The sequence below is a fragment of the Beauveria bassiana genome, assembly GCF_000280675.1.
Source record: "Beauveria bassiana ARSEF 2860 unplaced genomic scaffold BBA_S00016, whole genome shotgun sequence".
Lineage (NCBI taxonomy): Eukaryota > Fungi > Ascomycota > Sordariomycetes > Hypocreales > Cordycipitaceae > Beauveria > Beauveria bassiana.
The window spans coordinates 153,277-175,705 of NW_007930851.1; the positions used below are offsets into that span (position 1 = coordinate 153,277).

The following is a 22,429-nucleotide window of genomic DNA, read 5'->3' on the forward strand; positions in this document are numbered from 1 at the left end:
GCTGCCACCCTTGTTCCTTTTCCAAATGGATGTCATTGTCTTCACTCATGTCGAGAGAAGCTTACTGCAGACCCGCGAGCTTCAGTAAACCGGGGTGGTTAGCAAGTAAGTCCGGCTGGGCCTTGTAGAGGATGCCGACGACGCGCTGAAGAATCTCGCGGCTGCTGGGCTCGAGCTGCTCCTCAGGAGGTGACAAAACCCGCTCGAAGACGGCAAGGAGCTGAGGCGTAAGCTGCTGAACAGTTTGGTTGGACTGCTCGTACAGACTGTAAATACACTTGTAGATTGGCTCATTCTCCTCGTAATCCTCCTCAAGTGGTAGAACATTGACGACAGCAGGTAGAGCCTCGCTGACGAAGCCAGCATCCGGGTTCTTCATCATCATGCGACACAGCGCACCAGCAACATTGTCAGTGAGACGCATTTCACGGACGGCGATGAGGGGCTCGAGCTTCTCCCAAATCTGAGGGTATAGAGGGTAAGTCTTCGAGGTGTCGGAAGAAGTGAAGACAAGAAGTCCAATGGCGTAGGCAGCATTCGATTTAGCCAGAGGGTCAGGATCGGTGAGACGACGACCCAGAGCTTGGCCAAGAGACTCAGTGAAGGGAGTCATGGCCTCGCCGGCGTGTTTGAGAATCTCGGCAATGGTGCCGACAGCCGTAGAGCGATGAAGGTCCTCGGTGGAGCTGGAAAGCTTGAGAACAGGCTTCTCAAAGATCTTCCAAAGTTCAGCGAAGGAGTGTCCGAGAGCAGTAGCAAGGCCGATGACGACATCAAGAGCAGTATCGACAACAAGCCAGTCGTACTCGGATGAGCCAGCATCGATGTCCTGCTCAGCTTCCTCATCACCGAGATCTTGCTGGCAAGGGTGCGATCGGGTAATGATCAATGTGACAACAGAAACAATCTCCTGAAGCATCTCAGAGTTGGAGGCGAGTACAGCAGGACCACAAGCCTTGAGAGCGGCAGCAACATTGCGGTTTATATCGGTAATGACGCTCCTATAAGTACATTTCATTAGCAATGACCTGTTACACAACGCCAGAGACAAAGGAGTAGATAAATTCGCAAGTCAGGAGTAGATTAGACGTTTTCTCAGCAACCGCAATATGCGTCTGAGTGAGCTGGGTATAACGCAAGGTATTCATCATGCAAAAGTTGACAACAAAACAGAAGAATATTACGTACCGTTCGCCATCCTCGGCCCAGAGGTTGTTAGTGATTTGCTGTAGAGCCTGTCCTATGCTGACAATGGAAGCAGGCGGCGTGTGCTTGGGGGGCATGCCAGGCTCCCACTTGATACCAGCACCCGTCTCCCAGACCTGGAAGACGCGAGTGTAGATTCTCCAAAGTGTCGAGACGGCAGACTTGCGACAGCCTTCGTATGTATGTTCAGCGAAGGGTGTAATCTTCTCGATAGTCTTTTCGGTGTATGTCTCGAGGTTGCTGCTGTTGCAAGAGTTGGCAATCACGTCACCGAGGACGTCAAGAGCAATTTCCTGCTCGAGAGCAACGGCGGTGACGGCACCAAGGTCCTCAAAGTCCTCGAGGTCATCCCACTCATCCTCATCAGCACCCCCAGTCGCAATGGCAACATCTTCCACGCTAGAGTTGGTCTTGACCTTGATCTTCTTGCCGCCGACGACGATGGAGCCTTCGCCAAGCTGGCTGGCGTCGACACCGGGGAGATCAATCTCCTCCTCCTCAAGATCAAGCGAGGCAAAAAGGCCATTGAACACGCCATCCAAAAAGTGGCCGAATTGCTCCTTGTAGACCTTGGAGAGGCTGGACCACAGAATGAAGCTAGTCTCCTTGAGTCTGGGGTTGTCAAGGTGAAGAGCCTCCTCACTAGCCTTCATGAGATCCATGACATATGGTTGGAAAGCTTCGGCGCCAACAGCTGTGGCGATGCGGCCCAAACTGTCGCAAGTGGCACTGCGGAGGTTCATCTCTTCTTCGCTGTCCTTGATCATGACAAACTTGCCGAGCGCCTGCATCACTTCCTCAAAGTATGGCTTGAAGTCACCCTCCATGGAAGAGGAGATGGCGCCAATCGCAGAAGCAGCGCCAGCACGAACGCCAAAGTCGTCGTGGCTAAGAAGCTTGACCATGGGAGCAATCAAGTTGGGGCCGTATTGGGCCATGACTTTGTTCTCAACACCATCACCAAATGTGTCGAGAGCACCACAAGCGCAACGAATGATGGCAACATTCTTCTTGTCATTGCCAGCATCAGAAGCAGACTCGAGGTTCTTGAGCACAGCGGAGAGGATTTGTTCATGGTGAGAGGCCATCTCATCGACCATCTCCTCGGCAAGGTGGATGAGGCCAACAAGGGCGGCGTGGCGAACTTTCAGCTCACTATCAACAAGAAGGCTGACAATGGCGGGTAGAAGAGGCTCAAGCTGAGTAGAGATAAAGTCGGGAGCCCCGGCAGCGGCGTTACCGAGAGAGAGCATGGCAGACATTCTGTAGCTAGGGTCTTGGTGGGCTGCAAAAGTAGGGAACTGCTCCAGCAAGGGGACAATGACTTGTCGAGGGGGAAGCGAGTTTGCAAGCTCGTCAACGAGACCAATGGCAGATCTGGCAGGAGACATGTCCTCGTCGTCATCATCATCTTCAAGCTCGGCGACAATGTGCATGGCACCGACCATCATGCGGGATGGCACGTCGCCCATTGCCTGCAGTTTGCGGGGGCGGAAGTGAACGGTCTGAATGAGGAAAGCAACGGCTTGCGAACGAGCGTCGTCTTCGGCCTGCTTGTTGCCGGCGAGATCCATCATGAACTGGAGAAGCTCCGGCAGGTGCGAACCAAAGAGAGCAGAGTCGAAAGCAACGAAGTTATGGAAAACTTCAAAGACAACCTTATAGTTCTCCTCATCCTCGGCCTCGACAGTAGCTTTGAGAATGTTGACCATGCTAGGAATGAAGCTAGCAACAGCCTCCACAGCCTTGGGATCCTCCTCAGGAATAATGTTTTGCAGAATAGCGCCCACACCACGGACGACGTTGATACGGACATCCTTGCTGTCCGGATCTTCGATGCGAGAATGAAACAGCTGCAGAAGCTGGTGTGTGTGATCGCTGAAGTGAATGGGGTCGTTCTCCAAGATGGCGTAGATGAGGTAAGAGCCAACTTCGCGAGCCACGACGTTGTCGTGGTTGTTCAGAGGAATGATCTGCTGAAGGAAATCCTCGCCTTGCTTGTTTTCCATGTCGAGAGTGACAAGGTCAGCAATCAGACGAGCCAGAGAGTGACGATTGGCAGCAGAAGTCTCCTTGAGAGAGCCCTCGAGAAGATGACTGCGGCACATCGACTTCTGGTCGCCCGGCACATTGTCCCAATGTTTGGGAGCGATGCGGGCGGCCTGGACAGAGGCGAGCTGTCGAATGGGAGCATCGCCATGGGTAAGGGCAATCTCGACGAGGAGCAGAAGAGACTCGGGCTTGGAGTAGTAGTTCTTCTGGAGATCAGCTGTAACGGCCTTGACCTGTTCCGTGTCGGCTGAAGAAAACATAGTTAGAGACGAGTCGAAAGGTGGTGTCGCGAAGAGGAAAAAACATACGGACTTGGCTGGCCTGCAGCAGCTGAACAAGCTTATCCTTGTCCATTTTCACTCGTCACTCGTTGGCAAAGCCCTTACGAGAGATGTGAAATTTTGTGAGAATGAGAAGATGTGTGAAGAGGAAGGAAAAAAAATTTGCTGTTGAGCCAGGGTCGCCAAAAAAATTCGAGGAGGGGTCATAAATAATCGGCCCCGCCTGTTTTGGTACCTTACCTATTACTTAGACGTACCTAGGAGCAGAGAAGGCGGCTGGTCTGTGCCTGAAGTACCAGTTGCGCAATTTAGGCGCCTTTTGGTACTTGTAGCACCTACCCTCGGCGTGCTGGGTCAAGCTTGGTTACTTCACTGGGCCGCTGTGCTTGGCTGGGTCAATCTGGGACAGGCCTGAGGCAGACCCGGTTTTTGATGGCAGCTCGACAGCTCCGCGTGATAGCCTGGTAGCTGTCTCGCGTCGAAGCATTGCATGTAGGCCAGTCATATCGGCGGGCTGCATCAACTTGGTCGAGACATGTAGATTTCCTGTCGAGTCGATGGCCCACCATTGTGAGTTGCAGAAAACCCCAAAACCCGACTGTCGGGTTCCCATACCGAGCCATTCAGTCCTTGAGGCAGATCTGTGAACCGATCGACAGCTTGTCACAGTCGAGTTCGGGGTTGAGCGTCAAGATGTCATCGACACCGACACTGTGGCTTTCCGCAATGTCCCAACATGTATCCCCTTGATGGATAGTGTAGGGTTTCGTGCCGCTGGGACAGTCCTGCGCGCTGCCTTTATCGGGGCCTGCGGCGACGTGGAGGTACCACCATAAGAGCAGCAGGGCGACGCCAATAATGACTCCAAAGTTGAGCAGCGGCATGAGTTCGTGTCTCCAGGATACCTTTGGGCCAGCGTGAGCATTGCTAGGCAAAAATGGCTGTGCATCGTCGTCTTCACCCGCAAGCTCATGGCCAACTCGAGTCAGCTGGCCATATCGTGAGCCAGAAGCGCCCTCCCAATAGGAACCGTCTGAATCTTGGAAAGTATAGACGCCTGTGTCGGCATCATAGCCGACACGTGTCATGCCCTCAGGGAGACGCTCTTCATCGTCGTCGTATCTCGATCGTCGGGGCATTGTGTTGATGCGGTATAATTAGCACGCTCAGTATACCTCGGAGCGGTGTTGTTGATAAAATTTGATAAGAAGCCAACGATTTGGCTAGAAAAGAATTATGAGAGAGGAGAAAGTGACTGCAGATTCCCTCCTGATTTAAGGGTTTCAAGGTTCCCACGTACACAGCCTGCCAAGTAATGAACCTTAGTCATCAGCACCCCTTGACAAGTACAGCTTCTATTATTAGCCTCATTCGCCGAACACTACCCAGGCATTATTGTTTTCACTTTAGCAATCTTGAAAATTCGTATGAGCTCCAAGAATTGCATCGCTCCGGTCCGCTATGACTAGAGCACGATTGACGGGGGAAAGGTGCGGATACTGAGCAAAGTCACCTAACAGAGTCGCGTCTTTTACAGTAAGCAAGTTTCCAGCACATTTATAAATATTATAATTCTGTCGGGTATTGTAACTTTTGACTGCGAAAAAAAAAAAGGGTCTAATATTTGTACAGAACAGCACAATGCTCTATCCAATGATAGCACACACACGAATTAGAGCAACAACATAGCCGAGGCGATGGCCAATGCAATCAACGTGGCAGAGCCACTCGTGGTTCGAGCGCCAGCACTGTCCTTCTTGGAAGCAACATCGATTGTAGTGTTACTCCACATCTTGGGTGCGTAAGCCGTAGCAGGTTGGCTGCTGTCGACAGTGCCATTCCAACAGTATGAGGTAAAACAATCCTTGCAGGCAGCCGGAACCTCAGTCTTGGTGCGGTCGAAGCTGCGTGACAGCATGGCGCAGCTGACGCAAGTCGGCCAGTTGGTGTCGCGCGTGCTGTTCATTTGAGTGACAACGGCCCAGCCATTTGATATGATGGCGTCTCTTTCGGTATCATTGATGCTCATCGTGAACGTGGATAAGTTCGAGTGGAAGACGTATGGATAGTTGGGCAGGTAAACGACCAGTGGGGGTACTGGGCCGCTCGATTTGCTGGTATCACAACCAAAGAAAGTTGGGCGCGTATTCAACCCAAGGTTTATAAATGTGTTCTTGTCGGGGACGACAGGGAAAGACGTGCCAGCCGACGAATTGCTCATGGTTCGCTGATATGTTGCAAGCGCAGAGGCGCCGTCGGGCCAATTGCTCGTGTCGGCACTCGAGTCCACGGCAAAGACAACGTCGACTCTTCGCTCGTGGACAGTGTGAGGGTGGAAGGGAACATTCTGTCCGTCCTCTCCTCCGTCGACCAAAGTCAGCCTATCGGAACTGGCAACATAATTCTTGCCCGAGTTCCAGTTCTTGAAGGGGTTTGGAGTCCAGTCTGCGACGTCGTCGCTGCGGTCGCCCAATGTGGTAAGAAGGTCGGTGATGAAAGCCACGACAGTCTTGGGGATATTTTTGGGCTGATACTTGGCGGGATCACTCTTCATGCGAAGAATAATTTGGTTGAACAGACTGCTAGATGTTCCCATAACGTAACCGACATTGTCAAAGCCATTGATGCATTTGGCATCACTCGATAGCTTTCCACCGTCAAACTTGGAGCCGGTATACTTGAGCGGCGCGAAGCCAGTCATGCCAGGATCCGTGGATCCGAGCTCCCAGGGGTTGAATTCGAACAGGACAGACTCAATCGTGGTGTTCTTTTCGCCCGGGGCTCTGCTGTCGGCAACCAGTATAGGGAGTGGCGTCCTTCCCGCAGCAAACTCGGTATCATTGGCGATGGACGAAAAAGTATAACGGGGACCGCCATGCTTTGCTTTCACCAGCTGAAATGACAACATACGGCCCCAAATGTCGGTAATGGAACGATTAAAGCCTGCGTCGCGCTTCTTTTCCAGTTCGTCGATGATGGTAGAGTAGTAGTCTACTATGCCAATATTCTCGGGACCTTTGACCAAACCTGCGTTAGCATATAGCTGATTTTTTCAGCATGGTTACTTAAGTAGACTAACCCTCAAGAATTGATTCACCAAATTGCCAGATGTCTTTGGAGGCGACGGCATCCTGGACAGTGGTAAAGTTGTTGGTGAAAATGCTCCCTACAAGCCAGCCGCCTCCGGACAGGCCGGAAAGGTAGGTGGCACTTTGCAGCAAACCGCCGAGGTTGCCTTTATCCGTACTGCCGGTTGAACGACTGTCAAAAGCCTTAATTGCACCAGCGCCATTAAGCATTGCACGGTAGCCGCCGCCAGAGACGGCAATGCCGATGTTGGGCAGGGCCGTTGAGTTGGAGTCGACATTAACCAAATACTTGGCGCTGTCGAAGTTGGGGATGGCTGCACGCTTGAGGAAATCCTTGATGTGTGTGATTGTTTCTTGGCGGCGAATAGGAAGCCATGCCTTTTCTTCTGGGCTCAGGACCGAACTGGAGCTATCCCGAATGAACGGCCTCGTGCCGGGACAAGTAACTTCAGAAGGCGCATATCCGTCTGGCGCTTGCGCTGTAGCTCGGCGAACCAAGAAGTCAACATCCTCTGGAGTCAGATCTGCAGTTCGAAGAGCTGGCGTTCTATTAGCAAATGTGAGAATATTTATATGGGATCAAAGTCATCATACCTAGAGCGTTAGCGTCGGCAACTCCAGCAAAAGACGGACTGGCCAATGCCAGAGCCGTAGCTGCCACCAAAAATTGTGGTTGGCGCATAGCAGAGACGGTCGACAGCGAATCAGTCAAAACTATCCACCACTTTTGTTTACTCGCCGAGTTACGACTTGTCTGACGGCCAGGGGTCCGAAGGGGACAAGACGGATATTATACTTCCATCATACTTAGTTGCAGGCTTGCAGCACGTCGCATGGGTGGGCTGTGCTCGTTTGGATGCGAGGCCCAGTTCTGCCCCGTGGTCCGTGGATATCCAAATGCGGGCTTTTCACGACTCTGATTACTTTCACAGCCTGATCAGCCAAGCCAAATAGGGCCGCAGGCGACAGGTCCGGTCCGGTATTCATCTCAAACTCACAAAAACATGCCCCTAAAAAGTTAGCGGGATTGAATTGGCGCCGCCCACTCTTCTTTCTGGTCAAAATTGGGCAGAACCTGTCCGAGAATTCCGCGGGGGCCGTTGACAGCGCCAACGGGAAACGCTGTCTAGAAAACTCTAACATGTATGATACCATATCCCTGGGCTGACTGCGCAAAAGTGGCATCTCGTGCCATGACTGACTTGTTCACCACCTTGGTGACGTCGCACATGAATGTGGCTGTCTCGACATAACTCGTGCCGGGATGCAGCATGATGGGCCCCAGGGTCTGTCGCTGCAGTAAGAAAAAGGGAGCTGACGGACGGGTGGCGCTATGCAGGCGACCCTGAAACTATACGCCCCAATCAGAGTGCAAGTCAACCAGTGATAGCGGCGTTGAAACGATCGGGAGGGTCGGATCCCAGGGCCACGTACGCTCCCTGGTTTGTGTACTCCGTGCGAGAGTCAAGGAGCTCCAGTGACGTCTTATTGCAAATCCACAGCCAGAACCACACTTGCCACAGCCTCCTTGAAGGCTGAATTGGCCCATTGAATCATTGTTTGTGCCCAAGCGGGATTGTGGCAGGGCCCGGCTATCCGAAGGCCGACGTGAGACCAGCAGTCAGCAGTGCACATCAAGTCTCATCAAGCCCCAATCAGATTATTATAACAACAGCTGCCCCCCATTTCTCATTTCATTCTCATCATTGTCGGGCGGAATTCAACTACGCTAGTGCCGGTTCCGCCCAATCGCCGAGCACAGCCTTACCAGACCCCAGTGTGCCAGTGAACAGTCGGACACTAAATTTTTTTTTTTTTCCTGTTGCAATACGCGTACGGGCTTGTTGGGGAATGCTACACTAACGGCAGCTGGTGCTGTAATCACTTGAAAGCCAGGCATAAAAACAATCGATAATTCTTTGTCTCAGTGTCATTGGTGGCTTTAATCGCACGGGAACCGCGCTTGCGTCCAGTCACTGCGAATTCATCACGTGCAGTCAGCGCCATCGTTAACCACTGCCATGAACTTGCCGCTAGTCAGTTGACATGAATCCGCCAAATTGAGGCTCTGTTATTGCCATGTAGACGAACCAAACTCCGTCGAATAGCGCATCACATGTGTGCGATACCGTTTCCTTTGGCTCTTCCTGCGACTCTGCCGCTATTCTCGAGCGATAGCTTTGGCCATCCACCGCAGCCACTGCCTCTGCCTCGTAGAAGCACAAAATGCCACCCAGATTGTACCATCGAAAATCTAGGACAGGCTGTCAACTATGTCGCCAAAGACGCGTCAAGGTAGAGGTCATACTTTTCCCTTCCAAGCGCACGGCTAACACTGCTCAGTGCGATGAAACTCGCCCAGCATGCGTAAGGCAGCTCGATGGATCGCCTGTGCTGTACCCAACTCGCTCACAGGAATAATAGAGTAAATGCAAAGCCCACAACCACGAGTGTCTCTATGATCGAGCACCACGGAATCCGCAGTCAGCCGCAATGAGGCTTAGTCTACAGTCTGTGGCCTCGCCTTTGGCCCAGCCGGCATCTGAGACAAGGGAACGGCGCCTCTTGGAGCTGCAGCTCATGAATTACTTCTGCTTCAGCGTATGTTCTTCTTTGCCCGGAACATATTTTCCCGGAATCCGCCAGATCTGGACAGTCGTCGTCCCCAGGCTCGCGATCAGCTACGATGCTCTCCTACATGCCATCATGGCACTCTCTTTGCGGCATATGCTCTGCACCGGCTGTCAAGATATTGCGCCACTAGACAAAATCAAACTTTACCACGCTCAGTACCTCGAAGCGACGTTGCAGGAGTATCGCAAAGTCGTTGTTACTTTGACCACAGCCGTTGCAGACGCTGCAAGCTTCACATCGGTCGTCTTGTCGCTGGATGCCTTTGCGAGTCTGCGCGACCGTGAATTCGGCGACTATACGGCCCCAGTGCAGTGGCTGCAGCTATGCAAGGGCGTCACGCAAGTTTTTCGAGTGACGCTTCAGCTCCTCGGGGGCGATGCAGAGGCCAACATCAATAAGATTGTCGCCACCAGCGGTCCGTTTGTCGAGCCTTCTAAAATTCTGTGCGAGGCGAACAGAAATCAGTTCCCTGCGCTGCTCGTTCGGCGACCGGAAGATTCAGATGAAGACGATGCTGCCTACATTGACACTGTGAGTTATATCGGCGCCATCCAAAGCGCTGCTGATGCGGGCGAGCATATGGATGCCATCACGCGCCGCTTGGTCATCTATCCAGTGCTCTTTCCGCAACGCTTCGTCGCATTGTTGGACGAGCACCGGCCGCGTGCCCTGGTGATTCTTGCGCACTTTTTTGCAGTTGCGGCACACTGTCAAGCATCTGCCTGGGTTGGCGATATCCCCAAGAAAGAAATTCTTGCTTTGGAAGAATTTTTAGCGCCACAGTATCGCCATGAGCTTGCCTGGCCTCTCAGCGTGGTGAGGCCGCGCGCTAGGTGAGAGAGAGCCGTTGAACGACGAGCAACTCTAGAAAAACTGCAGATCTTGAGGTATGTAAGATTCCATCAAGTTACGTAGACTTGGACTTCAAATTCTCATTTGCTTCACGTCAGCTCTTTTAGACGAAATCAGGGGCGTCCTCAGTCGAGGGCCGCTAAAGGAGCGCAGTTGCGTCCGAGTACAAGTATTACTTACCTAAATGGGAAAGAAGTAGTCCGATCTAATCCTGAGTTTCGTTAAACAGGAGCTCGCGACTTCCTCAACTGACTTTTGTCTGCAGCCAAAACGTCTGCAGTCAAAACGTCTGCAGTCAGAATCCACGCAAAAACACGCACAACAACTGCGTCCAAAGATCAACTCAGTCACGACAGCAATGATCTTCCGGGTACTCAACTTGTTAGTGAAACATGGCCAACCGGACATTTTGGGAGGGTTATATATCATGGTCTTTTACGTGCTGGCGATTTGCCTTGGTGCCACTAAACTCAGCGAGAAGACCGCCACCATAATCACCAATTTTAAAATGTCGCCCTTGATTCTGGGCGCCTCCAGCATTCTCCATTCTTCGTAAGTTTGCTTCATCCATCTCTCGGTCTGTGTCAAAAAACCACTGCGCAAGCTAACCACGACGTTGCAGAAACTCCCTACGGAAAGTGGGTGGTGCGAAACTCGAATGGGCTGTTATGCTTGCCTTCCACATCCTCATTGCTGGCGCGACCACCATCCTCGCAGTCGGTACCCCGGATCTACAAAGCTCGTCCCCGCTACCTTCTGAGTTGAAAATGGGTAAGGCTGGGATCGCGCTCCTGACTATTGGCTGGAAATTTCTCATCGGATGGACTGTGAATTCGTGGTTTCGACGAGGCAATACTCTGCATGCGGAGGCGTCCCGTGCCGGGCGGAAGGTCTGCTGGCTGGACGCAAATATAGTGCGACCGAGAATGCTAACGTGATGCCAGATCCTTATCGGCGTCGCACCCACTCTTGTTTTCATCGGCACCCGTGTTCTGCATACACTAGTTGCTTTGGTCTCTCAGAATAAGTCGCTGAACCCGGTCACAGGCACTCTTGCTGTCCGCGTGGTGCTTGTTTTCTTGCCAGAGCAGTCTGCGGCTCTCACTCTCTTGGGTTGCTTCTGGATTGCTCGCAATGGCAAAAAAGCCGAGTCAACTGATGAAGAAGCTGCCTGTGTGCGTCTGGACGAACAAGGAGTAAAGCGGGCGGGATACGCAGGTTAGCACATCATTTCCGCCCCCTTTCAGCGGAATAAGATACATCGTTAGAGGCCATCATTAGCTGTATCAATTGAATTGCAAGACATTAAACAGTTTTGTCGTCATTGTTCAGATAACTTATGGTGTCCATTCTCCTCATTCAATTCCTCTTGGCTCTGGCCTCGGCAATTATATAGGCCATCTTTGAAATTTTGAAAGTAATGGACGTAAGAAACTCGGCAAACCGCCGCGGAAAGAATGTCTGTCCAAACCATGCGACATTTGCGAGGCCGCCTGCCCAGAACCAATCGGGCGTCCTTCCGAACAAGCCGCCAAACCAGCCCTCGCCCTTGAGCGCCGCCGCGACCAGCTTCTTCGCATAGACGTCGGCGTCCATGGGCGAGTTCTTCTGGCTAAAATGTATGCGCTCATCATACATGTCCCTGACGGGCTGATAGAGCGAGCTGCTCGGCAGCTCCCGCACAAAGTGCGAGGTGATGTTGGACTTTACGGTGCCCGTCATGGCCACCATGACGCGTACGTTGAACGGCTTCAGCTCCAGACGCAGCGTGCGCGAGTAGCCGTCGAGCGCAGCCTTTGTCGACGAGTAGACGGATGCAAAGAGGTACGGGACAATGGCCGACACGGAAGAGATGTTGATGATGAGGCCACGGGCAGGGATGAGGAGCGGCACGAAAGCTTGGCACATGAGCATCGGGCCAAAGACATTGGCGTTGAAGGTCTGTTTGACATCATCAATGTCAATGTCAGTAGCGGGAATAGTGTGGTTGACGCCGCTGTTTTTTTCAATCTCGGTCAGCTTCAGGGGTTCCGCGTCCATGCGCGCGCGCCAGTGACGAGCCCGGGTGGGGGGGGGATTCTCACGCGTTGTTGACAAGAATGTCGAGTTTTCCGGCGGTAATCTGCGCGACCTCTTCCTTGCATCTTTGGATGCTGGCTTTGTCGCAAACATCCAGCGAGACTACGCTCATGCCCGTCTTGCGCAACTCTTCAAGGACCTCGGCTCGACGCGCCGTGGCAATGACGTGATATCCTTTACATCGCCCATCAGTATATGAAGGAGCGTGCCGTATTGATTGACTCTCATCTCACCATTTTTCTGGAATTCAGTTGCAATGGCGTGACCGATGCCACCAGGAGAGCAGCTTTTGATAGAAATATTAGTTAGATCCGACCCTGCGCAGTCGGGGCTTTGTTTGTGGCAGCTCACCCGGTAATCAAGACGTATTTTGTGCTGTCGCTCATGTTTCAATGGCAAATGAGTTTGTGAAATGAACGAATTTGTTGACACCTTTCTGGATCTTGGTGGGATTGATGAAGTGTTAATGTTTGTTTGTCTTTCTTATCCTTTCTTATCCCCTAAAGTCCGGGGAAACCGATTGGCTGTAATCTTTGTCGAGCTAAAACTCTGGGGGCGGAGCCACGGGTCGAAACCTAGCGACCGATCATTGTATCTGCTAATCATTTCTTAGCCCGGAAGTTATTCTGCCTTAACCCGAGTGCAATGCGACTCGGCTTCGGCGCAATGCGACTTGGCTTCGACTTCATTATGAAGAACCTTGATGCACTTGCAACATGAGGGTGGGGAAATGATGATTGGCTTTGGCGTTCATGGGTGAGGATTGCTCTCGATAACGTGGTCACTCATACATACAAAGGTCCCCTGATCTGCGTACATTACGACGACACCTTGGACCGAGATGGTTATTAAGCAATTCCGAACAATGTTAAATTATAAAATTCCCCAATGGACTCGAAAACGCAAATTCTCGGCCTGGTTGGAGGTGAATCGACGTCCTTGTCACTTCTACCTTTTTGGATATGCCCCCTGTTATTTCAGGCGATTTGCCATCATCGCTATTGCTGTCCCTGGATATATTGGAAAAGATGCAACATTCATCACTACGCCGCCCGGCTTGTGTCCCGGGACCGCTGATGAACACGCTTTGCTGGGCTAGATTTGTGCCTCGCCATAGACCGCCTGTCTGCCCTGCGCGGAGGTCTGACAATGCGAAGCCCTTCTCGTCATCGCGACCGGGCTGTGCAGCTCGAGATTTTCTAAGCGATCGCGGAGACACAACTACAAGCTCCTGCCTCAACACTACCAGACACGGAATAATGGTGCCCAGGTTCGCCTCAATCAGCGTCCAGATGCCGCGTGTGATGAAGTCGAATGTAATGTCCATTCTGTTTTTCAACGGATGCTGGACAGAGGTGGTCCGTAGAATCGAAGTGATTGTTACGCTGAGAGACATGTTAGCATGTATCGCTAGCTGTTGGCAAGTATTGTGTCCAACTTACAACCCCCCCAGAAGAAATAGACCAAATAGCATAGCCTTGTCGTGCTTGCCCAATTTCAGTTTCTGGACCATTGGAGTCGGTAGAGCAATCATCATGACATTGGTAAGGATGTTCATGACGGAATTTGCCACCCAGAAGTGGCCAAAATGGATGCATTTGGCTTCAATCGACTCGTCCCATGCCCCCGCGACAGGGACGCATTGGAAGATGGTAGCACATATAGATCCTACGCTCCCCAATACAACGACACCGAGGGTCGTAAAGGCCGCGACTCGAAATCTCGAGGAAGGAAACTGTCGCAAATATATCATGATCATTGCCACTTTGTTCAGACAATTCGTGATTTTGCATGGCGCTTGTGCTATGAAGAAAAACTTCAAAGCCATGTGCAAATCATCCTTGGACAGATCTGCCTTGTGCATCCCGTACCCATGTGATATTGCTAATTGCACAGTGACGGAGACGATTACCGATGAGCACTACCAAGAGCGTCAGTTTAGCACAACAGTCACTTTTCAAGACTCCAAAACGAACGAACATACGTATGAAGCGATAATCACAACATCATCCCACCCAAGCTTTGCCAACCAAAACCGTGTTGAACATCGGGCAGTCACAATGATACCGGCGCAAATAATCATAACCAGCGACGTAATGTATAATTTCCAACCGTCATTGCCGTATTCGCTGGTGGGAAATCCCATCGCGCGGCCTCCGACTGTCATTTGTTGAGCATGTTGTAGTGCCATTCTCGGCACAACTGCATTACCCTGCCAGTGGCAGCTTTGCAGTGAATGTTTCAGGTGCCACTAATGGTAGTGTCGAGCACGCTCATGTCGATACCTTCTCTTGTAGATGGAGGCGTTGATATATAGCAGGGGTTTTTGATGGTTTCTGCTGTTCTGACGCTCTTTCTTGCTCTTGAGATGCTCGCTTCGGAGGGTTGCAGTGTTAATAAGGAACCCTGTATATATCCAGACAGACAACCGATCAAACAAATGCATTGTCGATGCACTCGGACTCGGCCGACTTACCGAGGAACCCGCTAGCTTCGTTTTGAGAGAGAGACCCTTGACCCCTCAAAGAGGGTCAAGCGACACTGACACCCGGTCTGGGTGTGACGCTGAACTTTCGAATCCCGGGGTGCACGTTCTCCCGAGTCAAACCCGGTCCTTTGCCTCGTGGCGTACGCCACTCATCAGTGAGTTGGACAAATAAGCTGCCCTGCACAGTGCACTCGAGATCGGAGGGACTCGAGTGTGTTCATAGCCTTGCTGGGCACCCGAAAGAAAGAAAATCAGGCCTCGTGGACGCTGACGAGGCGGCGAGGCTGACTTTCTTTCGGCCTTGTTTTCCAGAACGAGCGACCTGCCCTTGTTCCACTTGGCTGGACCCTGTCTGCTTGACTGAAGAGCCAGCCTGTTGGTTCACCTTAGGGCGCAACTCCCAACCACGGCGCCCGCTGGCCAAGGAGGCTGTCTCAGGGGCATGACGTCTCGTGATACTTCAGCCACTCTCCACCCTTCCGATATCAGATGAGGGCACATGTTCTTTCTTCCTCAAAGATCCATCAATATGCGGGACGCTGTACGGCTACAGCGGTTGAACATGCCGTAGCGTGTATACCTAAAAGAACAAACGGCTGCCCTCAGGTGAGGCGCAACAATCAGCACACTTTCCAGCTGAGAATGGAAGGTTGCAGATTGGCACCTTACGATTCTGGAGTTCTGCTTGCCAGGCTTTTTTCTCAGCCTTCAATGCATCATTCCTCGAAGGAACCCCTGCTAGCGTAACTGACCTGTTCCTCGACTGGCGGACAAATTTCCGCAGATGGCTAAGATAATAATTTTCCTTTCAAAGCCCGAAAGCTCCCCAGTTCTTGGGCACTCGGCCGGTAACATTTCCCTGATCAGCATTGATAAATCTCTCGGCTGTTTCTTGGAGGCCGGGGTCCCTTACGCGTTGCGGGGTTCAGACAAGCAGACTTGACTGTAATGTGAAGCGTTTATTAATAACTCGAAGATTACAATGTTCAACTACGGTTGAGACACGCGCTAGGGCCGGTGCCTACCTAGAATCTATCTCCGGGCGCGGGTGTTTGCTTTTTGCCCCTTGGCGTCACAGTCAAACTGCATTTTTCCGAGCTTCGTCACGATGCGGTTGACAAGAAGGGTGTTGGTATCAGTACTCACCGCCGTCAAGGCGGAACTGAAGTCGGGCCATGGAAGCTGACAGCCTTAACTATCAAGACGACGAAGGAACCAGCGACTGGCCATGCCCGCGAACAACCTGCTCAATGCCACATTCCATACGTACGCCAAGCTACTTGTCGAGAAGTTGTGGTTTGTGCTACCAGAGCGTTCAGACACACGATAATCGTACGAGGCGGCGGAGTTCGGATATGACTGCCCGCTGACACCCATGCCGTCCGTAGAATATCCTTGCATGACGCCGCAAGCACCACGAGTTCTGTCGTATCTTGATTGGAGCTCGGGCACCAATCAAAGCAAAGATGACTTGACTCTGGGTACTTTGTCCAAGACAACGGCCGCGGTGGTGGTGAGTGACGAAATTGATTCGAAGACGTGTGTGGCTCCAGGGCTCATTTTTGTAGAATTTGTCATCGGAAATACTCACAAGTCGTTACAAGTCATCTCCGGTACGGTATTCAGCTTTTCAGTGTAGCCTCAAGGTAGCGCTTCGGAAAGATTCGAGCAAATGACCAAGCAGGTGGAATATTGTCACAAGAAAAATGTGTATCAGTGTGTACGAATGGCCGACTGGCGCAAGGTCAAACAAAGCAGCTGCCGCATCAGTCACGCCACGTGATAGCAGCAGTACCTTGCACTCCGTAACACCGTTCGACTTTATTACGGATGAAAGAGACTGTGTTTCTCAACTACAGCAAACGCACTAATTGAGCACACTTGCCCGACTCCCTGTATTCCCGGGTAACCACAACAATGAAGATGGCTGCTACTATAGGATATCTGCGTACAGCAAGAGTATTGTGCTAACCCAGCCACAGATCGACTCGTTTCATCTCAATTCTTGTACCTGCCAAATTGCGTACCAGGCGAATGCGCGCGACAAACACGACGTGGCGGCCTGGGCCTGGCGGCGCTACTTTGGCGACACGTCTGTATTCGACCAGCGGCGCATATTATGGCACCGACCTGTACATACTTTTCGCAGCGTTGGGCAATGTCAGTGGCATCGTGGCAGACAGGGAGGAGGTAACAAAGGTGATGCAAGTCGCCTAATACGTCTTCAGCATCGATCCTTGGCACGGCTTGACTTGCACGATGGGCTGGGCTCGATAACTACCTATGACGGAAATATTCCGTACTGCGAGGTGCCACTGTGTATGGATATACTGCCCGCGACCTGCCCTTGTCAAGCCTGAGCAGGTTAATGCAGCTTGCGCGGCCAAATCCTTGGGTGCACTGGGCACGCAAACTCCAAGTTGCGGGCGCTCGCTCGACAAAGAACGACGCCGATCTTGTCTGGATTATAAGAATGATGGGTGATGCAGTACCACTGAAGAACATTAGTCTTTTATTTATCGGCAATTACTCATTGCCAACAGCCTTCACGTGTGACACCAAGTATTTCACCGGGGAACATGAACAGAGAGTCCTTGCATAGAAAATTGGCCAAGCCACAATTGACATGTGTGGCAGCCACAGCCTTCTTGATGTTACATGTCAATTATTATTCATCTGAAATAATACGAGGCAAAACGAGATTGAGACGTGGAGCCAATTCGTCTCTTTTGGGAAAGCCCGGCCTGATTCTGCCCGCTCCTACCTGACAAGAGCCTTGTCAGCTTTCCCCAAGATTTGAGAAACCTTGTAAACGGAAATATAGCGTAATTTAGCACTGGAAGCCTGCAAATCACATTACTTTACCACTCAAAGACAATTGCCTGACGTGCCTGGGTCTTTCAAGGCCCTGTTTCTGGCGAAACTTGTTATTCTCGGCTGTTGAAACCTGGGTCGGCCCGTCGCTCAGCATGCGTCTGCGCGACTCTAGATGGTTGACTCCGCGGCGGCGGCGGTTTTGGGGCACGCTCTTGACAGTAATTGTCTGTATTGTGCTTATTGCGACGCTGAGCTGGCACTTTACCGACCGGAAGACTTCGCGTCAACGTTCGGGCGAGGCTTCGGATACGAGCAGCTCTGGAGGACAAAGGAATGGCGACCTGATTTGGCGAAGACTCCCGTGGAACAATCCCCTGGATACGCCACGACCGCTGCCAACCCAGGGTACCAAGCCCTTACCTGCGGTGCAATTCAAGTTCGATGGCGAGACGGACGACGACAAGAGAACGCGACTCGAACGGCGCGATGCTGTAAAGAAAGCCTTTGAGCGATGTTGGACTTCGTACAAAGACCGAGCATGGCTCCACGACGAGCTCAAGCCTGTAAGTGGTGGATTCAAGGACACATTTGGCGGCTGGGCGGCGACTTTGGTAGACGCCCTCGACACGATGTGGATCATGGATATGCGCGACGAATTCGAGGAGGCTGTAGCCGCTGTGGACAAGGACATTTCATTTGCCAGCTCGTCGTCTGGCAATGTCATCAGCTTGTTCGAAACAAACATTCGCTACCTAGGCGGGCTGGTCTCCGCCTACGACCTGAGTGGCGACGCGCGACTGAAGCAGAAGGCGACCGACGCCGGTGACATGATCCTCAAAGCTTTTGATACACCTAACCACATGCCGGTTGGGCAATGGAATATCAAGGAAGCCGCCGAGAATAGGAACCAGACAGCTCCTTCCACAACCAGCCTGGCCGAGATTGGCACCTTAGTTCTCGAGCTCACACGATTGAGTCTAATTACGGGCGATGCACGGTACCACGACGTTACTCAACATATCAGTGACCTACTGGACGCTTCGCAGATGAAGACAAAACTTCCCGGCCTTTGGTCCATCTCGGTAGACCCTAGCCAGGCACTTTTCGACGCGGGCTCTTCCTACTCGATGGGTGGCGGTGCCGACAGCGCGTATGAATATTTCCCCAAGATGATGGCTCTCCTCGACAATCTTGATCCGATGTACGAGCGTTTGTATAAGCGCAGCATGGCCGCCACACAAGAGCACCTCATCTACCGTCCAATGGTTCCCGGTGACGCCGACATCCTCATGACGGGTAATGCTAGGTCCAAGGACGCCACCAGCGGGCAGTCAACACTAGAGGCTGTGACGGAGCACCTGACGTGCTTCGCTGGCGGCATGTACGCCCTCGGTGGACGTCTCACGTCCAACGACTCGGACGTCGATATTGGTCGCCGCCTGGCTGATGGGTGCGTGTGGGCATACAATGCGACCAGGTCGGGCGTCATGGGTGAGAGACTGCTCGGTGTACCCTGTGACGACAAGGTGCACTGTGCATGGAACGAGACGGCGTGGCGTGAAGCAGTGGGCGACGATGTTGCAGACGACAAACTGCCTCCCAAAGGCATGGCTAAAATTATGTCCAAGGAGTACATCTTGCGGCCCGAGGCCATTGAGAGTGTCTTTATCATGTATCGTGTCACGGGAGATAAGGAATGGCAGGAAAAGGCGTGGGCCATGTGGCAGGCCATTGACGGCCTCACAAAAACAGACCTGGCCAACAGCGCCGTGGACAATGTGGATTCCAGTGATGCCAGAAAGCAGGATTCGATGGAGAGTTTCTGGCTAGCCGAGACGCTCAAATATTTCTACCTAATTTATTCGGAGCCGACACTGATTGACCTCGACAAATGGGTGTTGAATACAGAAGCACATCCGTTTAAACGCCTTGGGACCAAGTATTAAGTCAAGAGCGGCTACATGGGTTGGCATTTTGGTGGATGTTGGCTCCCCAGTGAAAAAGGAAGCCAATTTGTATACTTTTGTACAATTATGTACAATTAGGGCAATTGTTGGCCCAGCTGTTGTCTTGCAGGGTGAAGACACCGGAAGAAATGAAGACAGTGAAATGACAGTATTACAAAACAGAAATTACTTGTATAAAATATAGTGGCTTCGCTAGCTTGATTATGCAAATATGATTACTTGAAGGCATGAAAGCCTTCAAGATACACGATCGAATCACTGTGTGCCACGTACTGTTCCGCCGGTTGCTCAATGTCGTCAATAGAGAAAAGAAGAAGAGGGCTAAGTCATGTTAATATATGCCCCCAGTAACAGTGCCAAAACAAAAAGCCGTTCATCACGTTGGCATGTACGGTCTGTACATTCTGGACTCGCGCTGCCGCTCCGCAATTGGCTGCAAAGCTGGCTGCGCCGGCCGCGGAGCGGCACCCACACCATGCGCGTCGAGCTCAAAGACATTGGACATCACGGGCTGCATCTGCAGTGGGAGCTCAACCGGACCGGTCTGAGGCGGGGCGTACGGCCCGGTGTACTGCGTCGCATGGGTGGGCGGCTCCCACCCCGACAAGAAGTTGTGCTGCTTCTTCTGCTGTTCCAGCGCCGAGTCTGGGCTCGTGCTGGACAGGGCCGTGTAGCTCTGCTTGCTCTGCAACTTGGAAACGTACGCCGGGAGGGTGTATAGGGGCGTCTCGTTGGCCTCGCTGTCAAAGCCGCCGGCAGCGCCTCCACCACCACCACCACCACCGCCGCCTAGGTTTGATGGTGAGGGACCGTGGGGCGGGTACGAGGCGGCGGCACCGGCGCCGCCTGCGCCGTTGTATTTTTCGGGAGTCAGCATGGAGTAGGACATTGGGGGCTGGGAGGCGCGCTTGCGTTTGCGGACGAGGAAGAAGGCGAGAGCGGCAATGGCCGCGACGCCGGCGACGGAGACGCCGGCTGCGATGCCAATGGTGGCGGTGGTGGAGAGGTCGCTGCTGCTGCTTTCTCCGGGGGACGGGGACGGGGAGGATGTAGGCGAGTTTGTGGTGGTGGCGGTGGCTATGGAAGACGGGGAAGAGGAACCAGAAGAGGTGCTGCTGGCAGTTGCGGTGGTCAACGTCGTCGACGTGGACTCTGTCGCGGTTGTCGAGGATGTCTTGGTCACGGTCGTGGTCGAAGTTTCAGTCGAAGTCGTCGTTGTGCTGCTGGAAGAAGAAGAAGTCGCGCTTTTGGCGGCGTCGACCCAGTCGGACCACTTCCACGAGAGGGGCGTGCCCGATGTAGTGCACGCATCGTCCATGGTTGTAAAGACGTCGCCCATGACATCGTTGTTTTCTTGCGCCAGGCACTGAATGGCCTTTTCGACAAACTGGCCGCCGTTGCTGCACAGGCAGGCGTTGAGCTCCTTGGACGTGTCGCCGCTGCACGCGGACGACGTGGCGGCCTTGGACAGGCACGACTGCGCCGCCTTGGGGTAAAACTCAAACGAGGCATCCAGGGCGAGGGCGGACGGGGCGGCGAGAAGAAAAAGTAAGAGGAGGCGGGGAAATGCCCTGCTGGCCAGACCGCGTGGTCTGGTCATGATGTTGGATGTTGGATGTTGGATGTTGGATGTTGGATGTGGTGATGGTTGGTTGATGGTGTGTAAGTGGGAGAGTTTGGGGAGTCGTTGAGGACGTTTCTTTTCTTCTTCTTTTTCGAAAAGAAGAGGAAAGAAGAAAAAGGTCCAGTTTGGTTCACATGAATGTGAATAAAGGATTGAAAAGTGATGAAAAAGCCAAGAAGAAGAAAAATATGCAGCTTCCAAGCTAGAAGAAGTCGGCAGCAAACGGCAAGGTGCAAAGTTCCGTCAGCCTTGTTGTATGAACCGTTTTGTATGGTTTGGCGCTAACAAGATGGGCGCCCGGGGGGGGGGGGATGGACTGTGAATGCCAATCAGACGTTTCGCGCGCGGTACTGCAACACTTGCGTCTTGTCTCGCTTTCAAAAGAAAAGAAAATAATTGCTCGCGCTGGAATATAAAAAAAAACGGACACGGATTGAGAGACGAAGAATAGGGAGAAACTCTTCTGCCCAATTCTTCTTTTTTTTTTTTCACCATGGCAGGCCTGGGGCGGCCCGGCCTTGCGGCCTGGAACAATCTGGGGGTGGTGGCCCTGGTGGGTGCGTGGTTGGGAGGGATCGGCGGCGGGAGCTAATTACAGTTTTTTGGAGCAGCTAATAATGATAAAAGCCCTTCCCGACCCAACCAGCATGCGGGCGGGGGTGGGGCACACCTATCCTAATCTTGAAATGATTCTTCTCGATCTCTATTCGTTTCCAGTGGTCGGTTTTATTCTCCAAGATGGGATATACAATAGCGATCATTTGATATCACGAGCGAAAAAAAAAATTACACATCTTTCCCGCCGTCCAGCGGCAACTCCCAACTCATCGCAAAAAAGTATGTTAGAACAAGGCTGCCTGCCCAACCAACCAAACTCATCCAGGTCAGCCACGCACCACCTCCCTGCAGGCTAATATTGAAGAAGAAGAAAACAAAGCAATGAATGACGCCAAAACTTATTCTTAGCTACAAGTTTCCACCTTTCCATGCAGCCATACAACCCTCCCCCCCCCCCCCCCCGGTTAACCGCCGTTGACTGCTCAACTGCATTGCTTGACTGCACAAATCCGTACTTGACTGCCAACTATTTAAATAGGTAGGCAGGATTACCGAGTAGTTACAAGTAACTGCAGCGCCAGCGCATCCTCGCCTACCTAAACGCTGCACACCGGCAACTCTGTTTCCGACCCATCTCCTGCAAAGTCTGCATATTTAATCTGTCGGCGGCTCCTCCGGGCATCTCCTGGGCAGGAATTGCAGACAAGCCTGCGTCGGTCACCCCGATGCTTGTAGGCATATTTCAAGAATCAAGACAGCGAGACATTACTGTTAATTACCCC

At 52.4% G+C, this 22,429-nt stretch overlaps 8 protein-coding genes across 8 annotated transcripts; 3 read left to right on the forward strand and 5 right to left on the reverse strand.

The window, feature by feature from the left end:
* Window positions 1-61: 61 nt before the first annotated feature.
* On the reverse strand, window positions 62-3,612 carry BBA_05852 (karyopherin Kap123; the record flags this gene model as incomplete). The annotated part of the gene is made up of 3 exons (XM_008600949.1): window positions 62-1,001; window positions 1,189-3,505; window positions 3,567-3,612. 3 exons carry the CDS (start codon window positions 3,610-3,612, stop codon window positions 62-64), a joined length of 3,303 nt encoding a protein of 1,100 aa, XP_008599171.1.
* Window positions 3,613-4,162: 550 nt separating this feature from the next.
* Window positions 4,163-4,678, reverse strand: BBA_05853 (LysM domain-containing protein; the record flags this gene model as incomplete). Its single annotated transcript, XM_008600950.1, has 1 exon — window positions 4,163-4,678. The coding sequence occupies one exon, from the start codon at window positions 4,676-4,678 to the stop codon at window positions 4,163-4,165; it is 516 nt and encodes a 171-aa protein (XP_008599172.1).
* A 533-nt stretch (window positions 4,679-5,211) lies between these two features.
* On the reverse strand, window positions 5,212-7,901 carry BBA_05854 (putative phospholipase; the record flags this gene model as incomplete). Its single annotated transcript, XM_008600951.1, has 3 exons — window positions 5,212-6,554; window positions 6,619-7,167; window positions 7,781-7,901. The coding sequence occupies 3 exons, from the start codon at window positions 7,899-7,901 to the stop codon at window positions 5,212-5,214; spliced, it is 2,013 nt and encodes a 670-aa protein (XP_008599173.1).
* A 1,220-nt stretch (window positions 7,902-9,121) lies between these two features.
* Window positions 9,122-10,099, forward strand: BBA_05855 (C6 zinc finger domain protein; the record flags this gene model as incomplete). The annotated part of the gene is made up of 1 exon (XM_008600952.1): window positions 9,122-10,099. One exon carries the CDS (start codon window positions 9,122-9,124, stop codon window positions 10,097-10,099), a length of 978 nt encoding a protein of 325 aa, XP_008599174.1.
* A 442-nt stretch (window positions 10,100-10,541) lies between these two features.
* Window positions 10,542-11,337, forward strand: BBA_05856 (uncharacterized protein; the record flags this gene model as incomplete). The annotated part of the gene is made up of 3 exons (XM_008600953.1): window positions 10,542-10,666; window positions 10,737-11,004; window positions 11,059-11,337. The coding sequence occupies 3 exons, from the start codon at window positions 10,542-10,544 to the stop codon at window positions 11,335-11,337; spliced, it is 672 nt and encodes a 223-aa protein (XP_008599175.1).
* Window positions 11,338-11,473: 136 nt separating this feature from the next.
* On the reverse strand, window positions 11,474-13,751 carry BBA_05857 (short chain dehydrogenase; the record flags this gene model as incomplete). The annotated part of the gene is made up of 5 exons (XM_008600954.1): window positions 11,474-12,110; window positions 12,199-12,367; window positions 12,427-12,479; window positions 13,342-13,578; window positions 13,636-13,751. The coding sequence occupies 5 exons, from the start codon at window positions 13,749-13,751 to the stop codon at window positions 11,474-11,476; spliced, it is 1,212 nt and encodes a 403-aa protein (XP_008599176.1).
* Window positions 13,752-17,650: 3,899 nt separating this feature from the next.
* On the forward strand, window positions 17,651-19,444 carry BBA_05858 (glycosyl hydrolase family 47 protein; the record flags this gene model as incomplete). Its single annotated transcript, XM_008600955.1, has 1 exon — window positions 17,651-19,444. The coding sequence occupies one exon, from the start codon at window positions 17,651-17,653 to the stop codon at window positions 19,442-19,444; it is 1,794 nt and encodes a 597-aa protein (XP_008599177.1).
* Window positions 19,445-19,841: 397 nt separating this feature from the next.
* On the reverse strand, window positions 19,842-21,065 carry BBA_05859 (uncharacterized protein; the record flags this gene model as incomplete). Its single annotated transcript, XM_008600956.1, has 1 exon — window positions 19,842-21,065. One exon carries the CDS (start codon window positions 21,063-21,065, stop codon window positions 19,842-19,844), a length of 1,224 nt encoding a protein of 407 aa, XP_008599178.1.
* Between the last annotated feature and the right edge of the window lie 1,364 nt (window positions 21,066-22,429).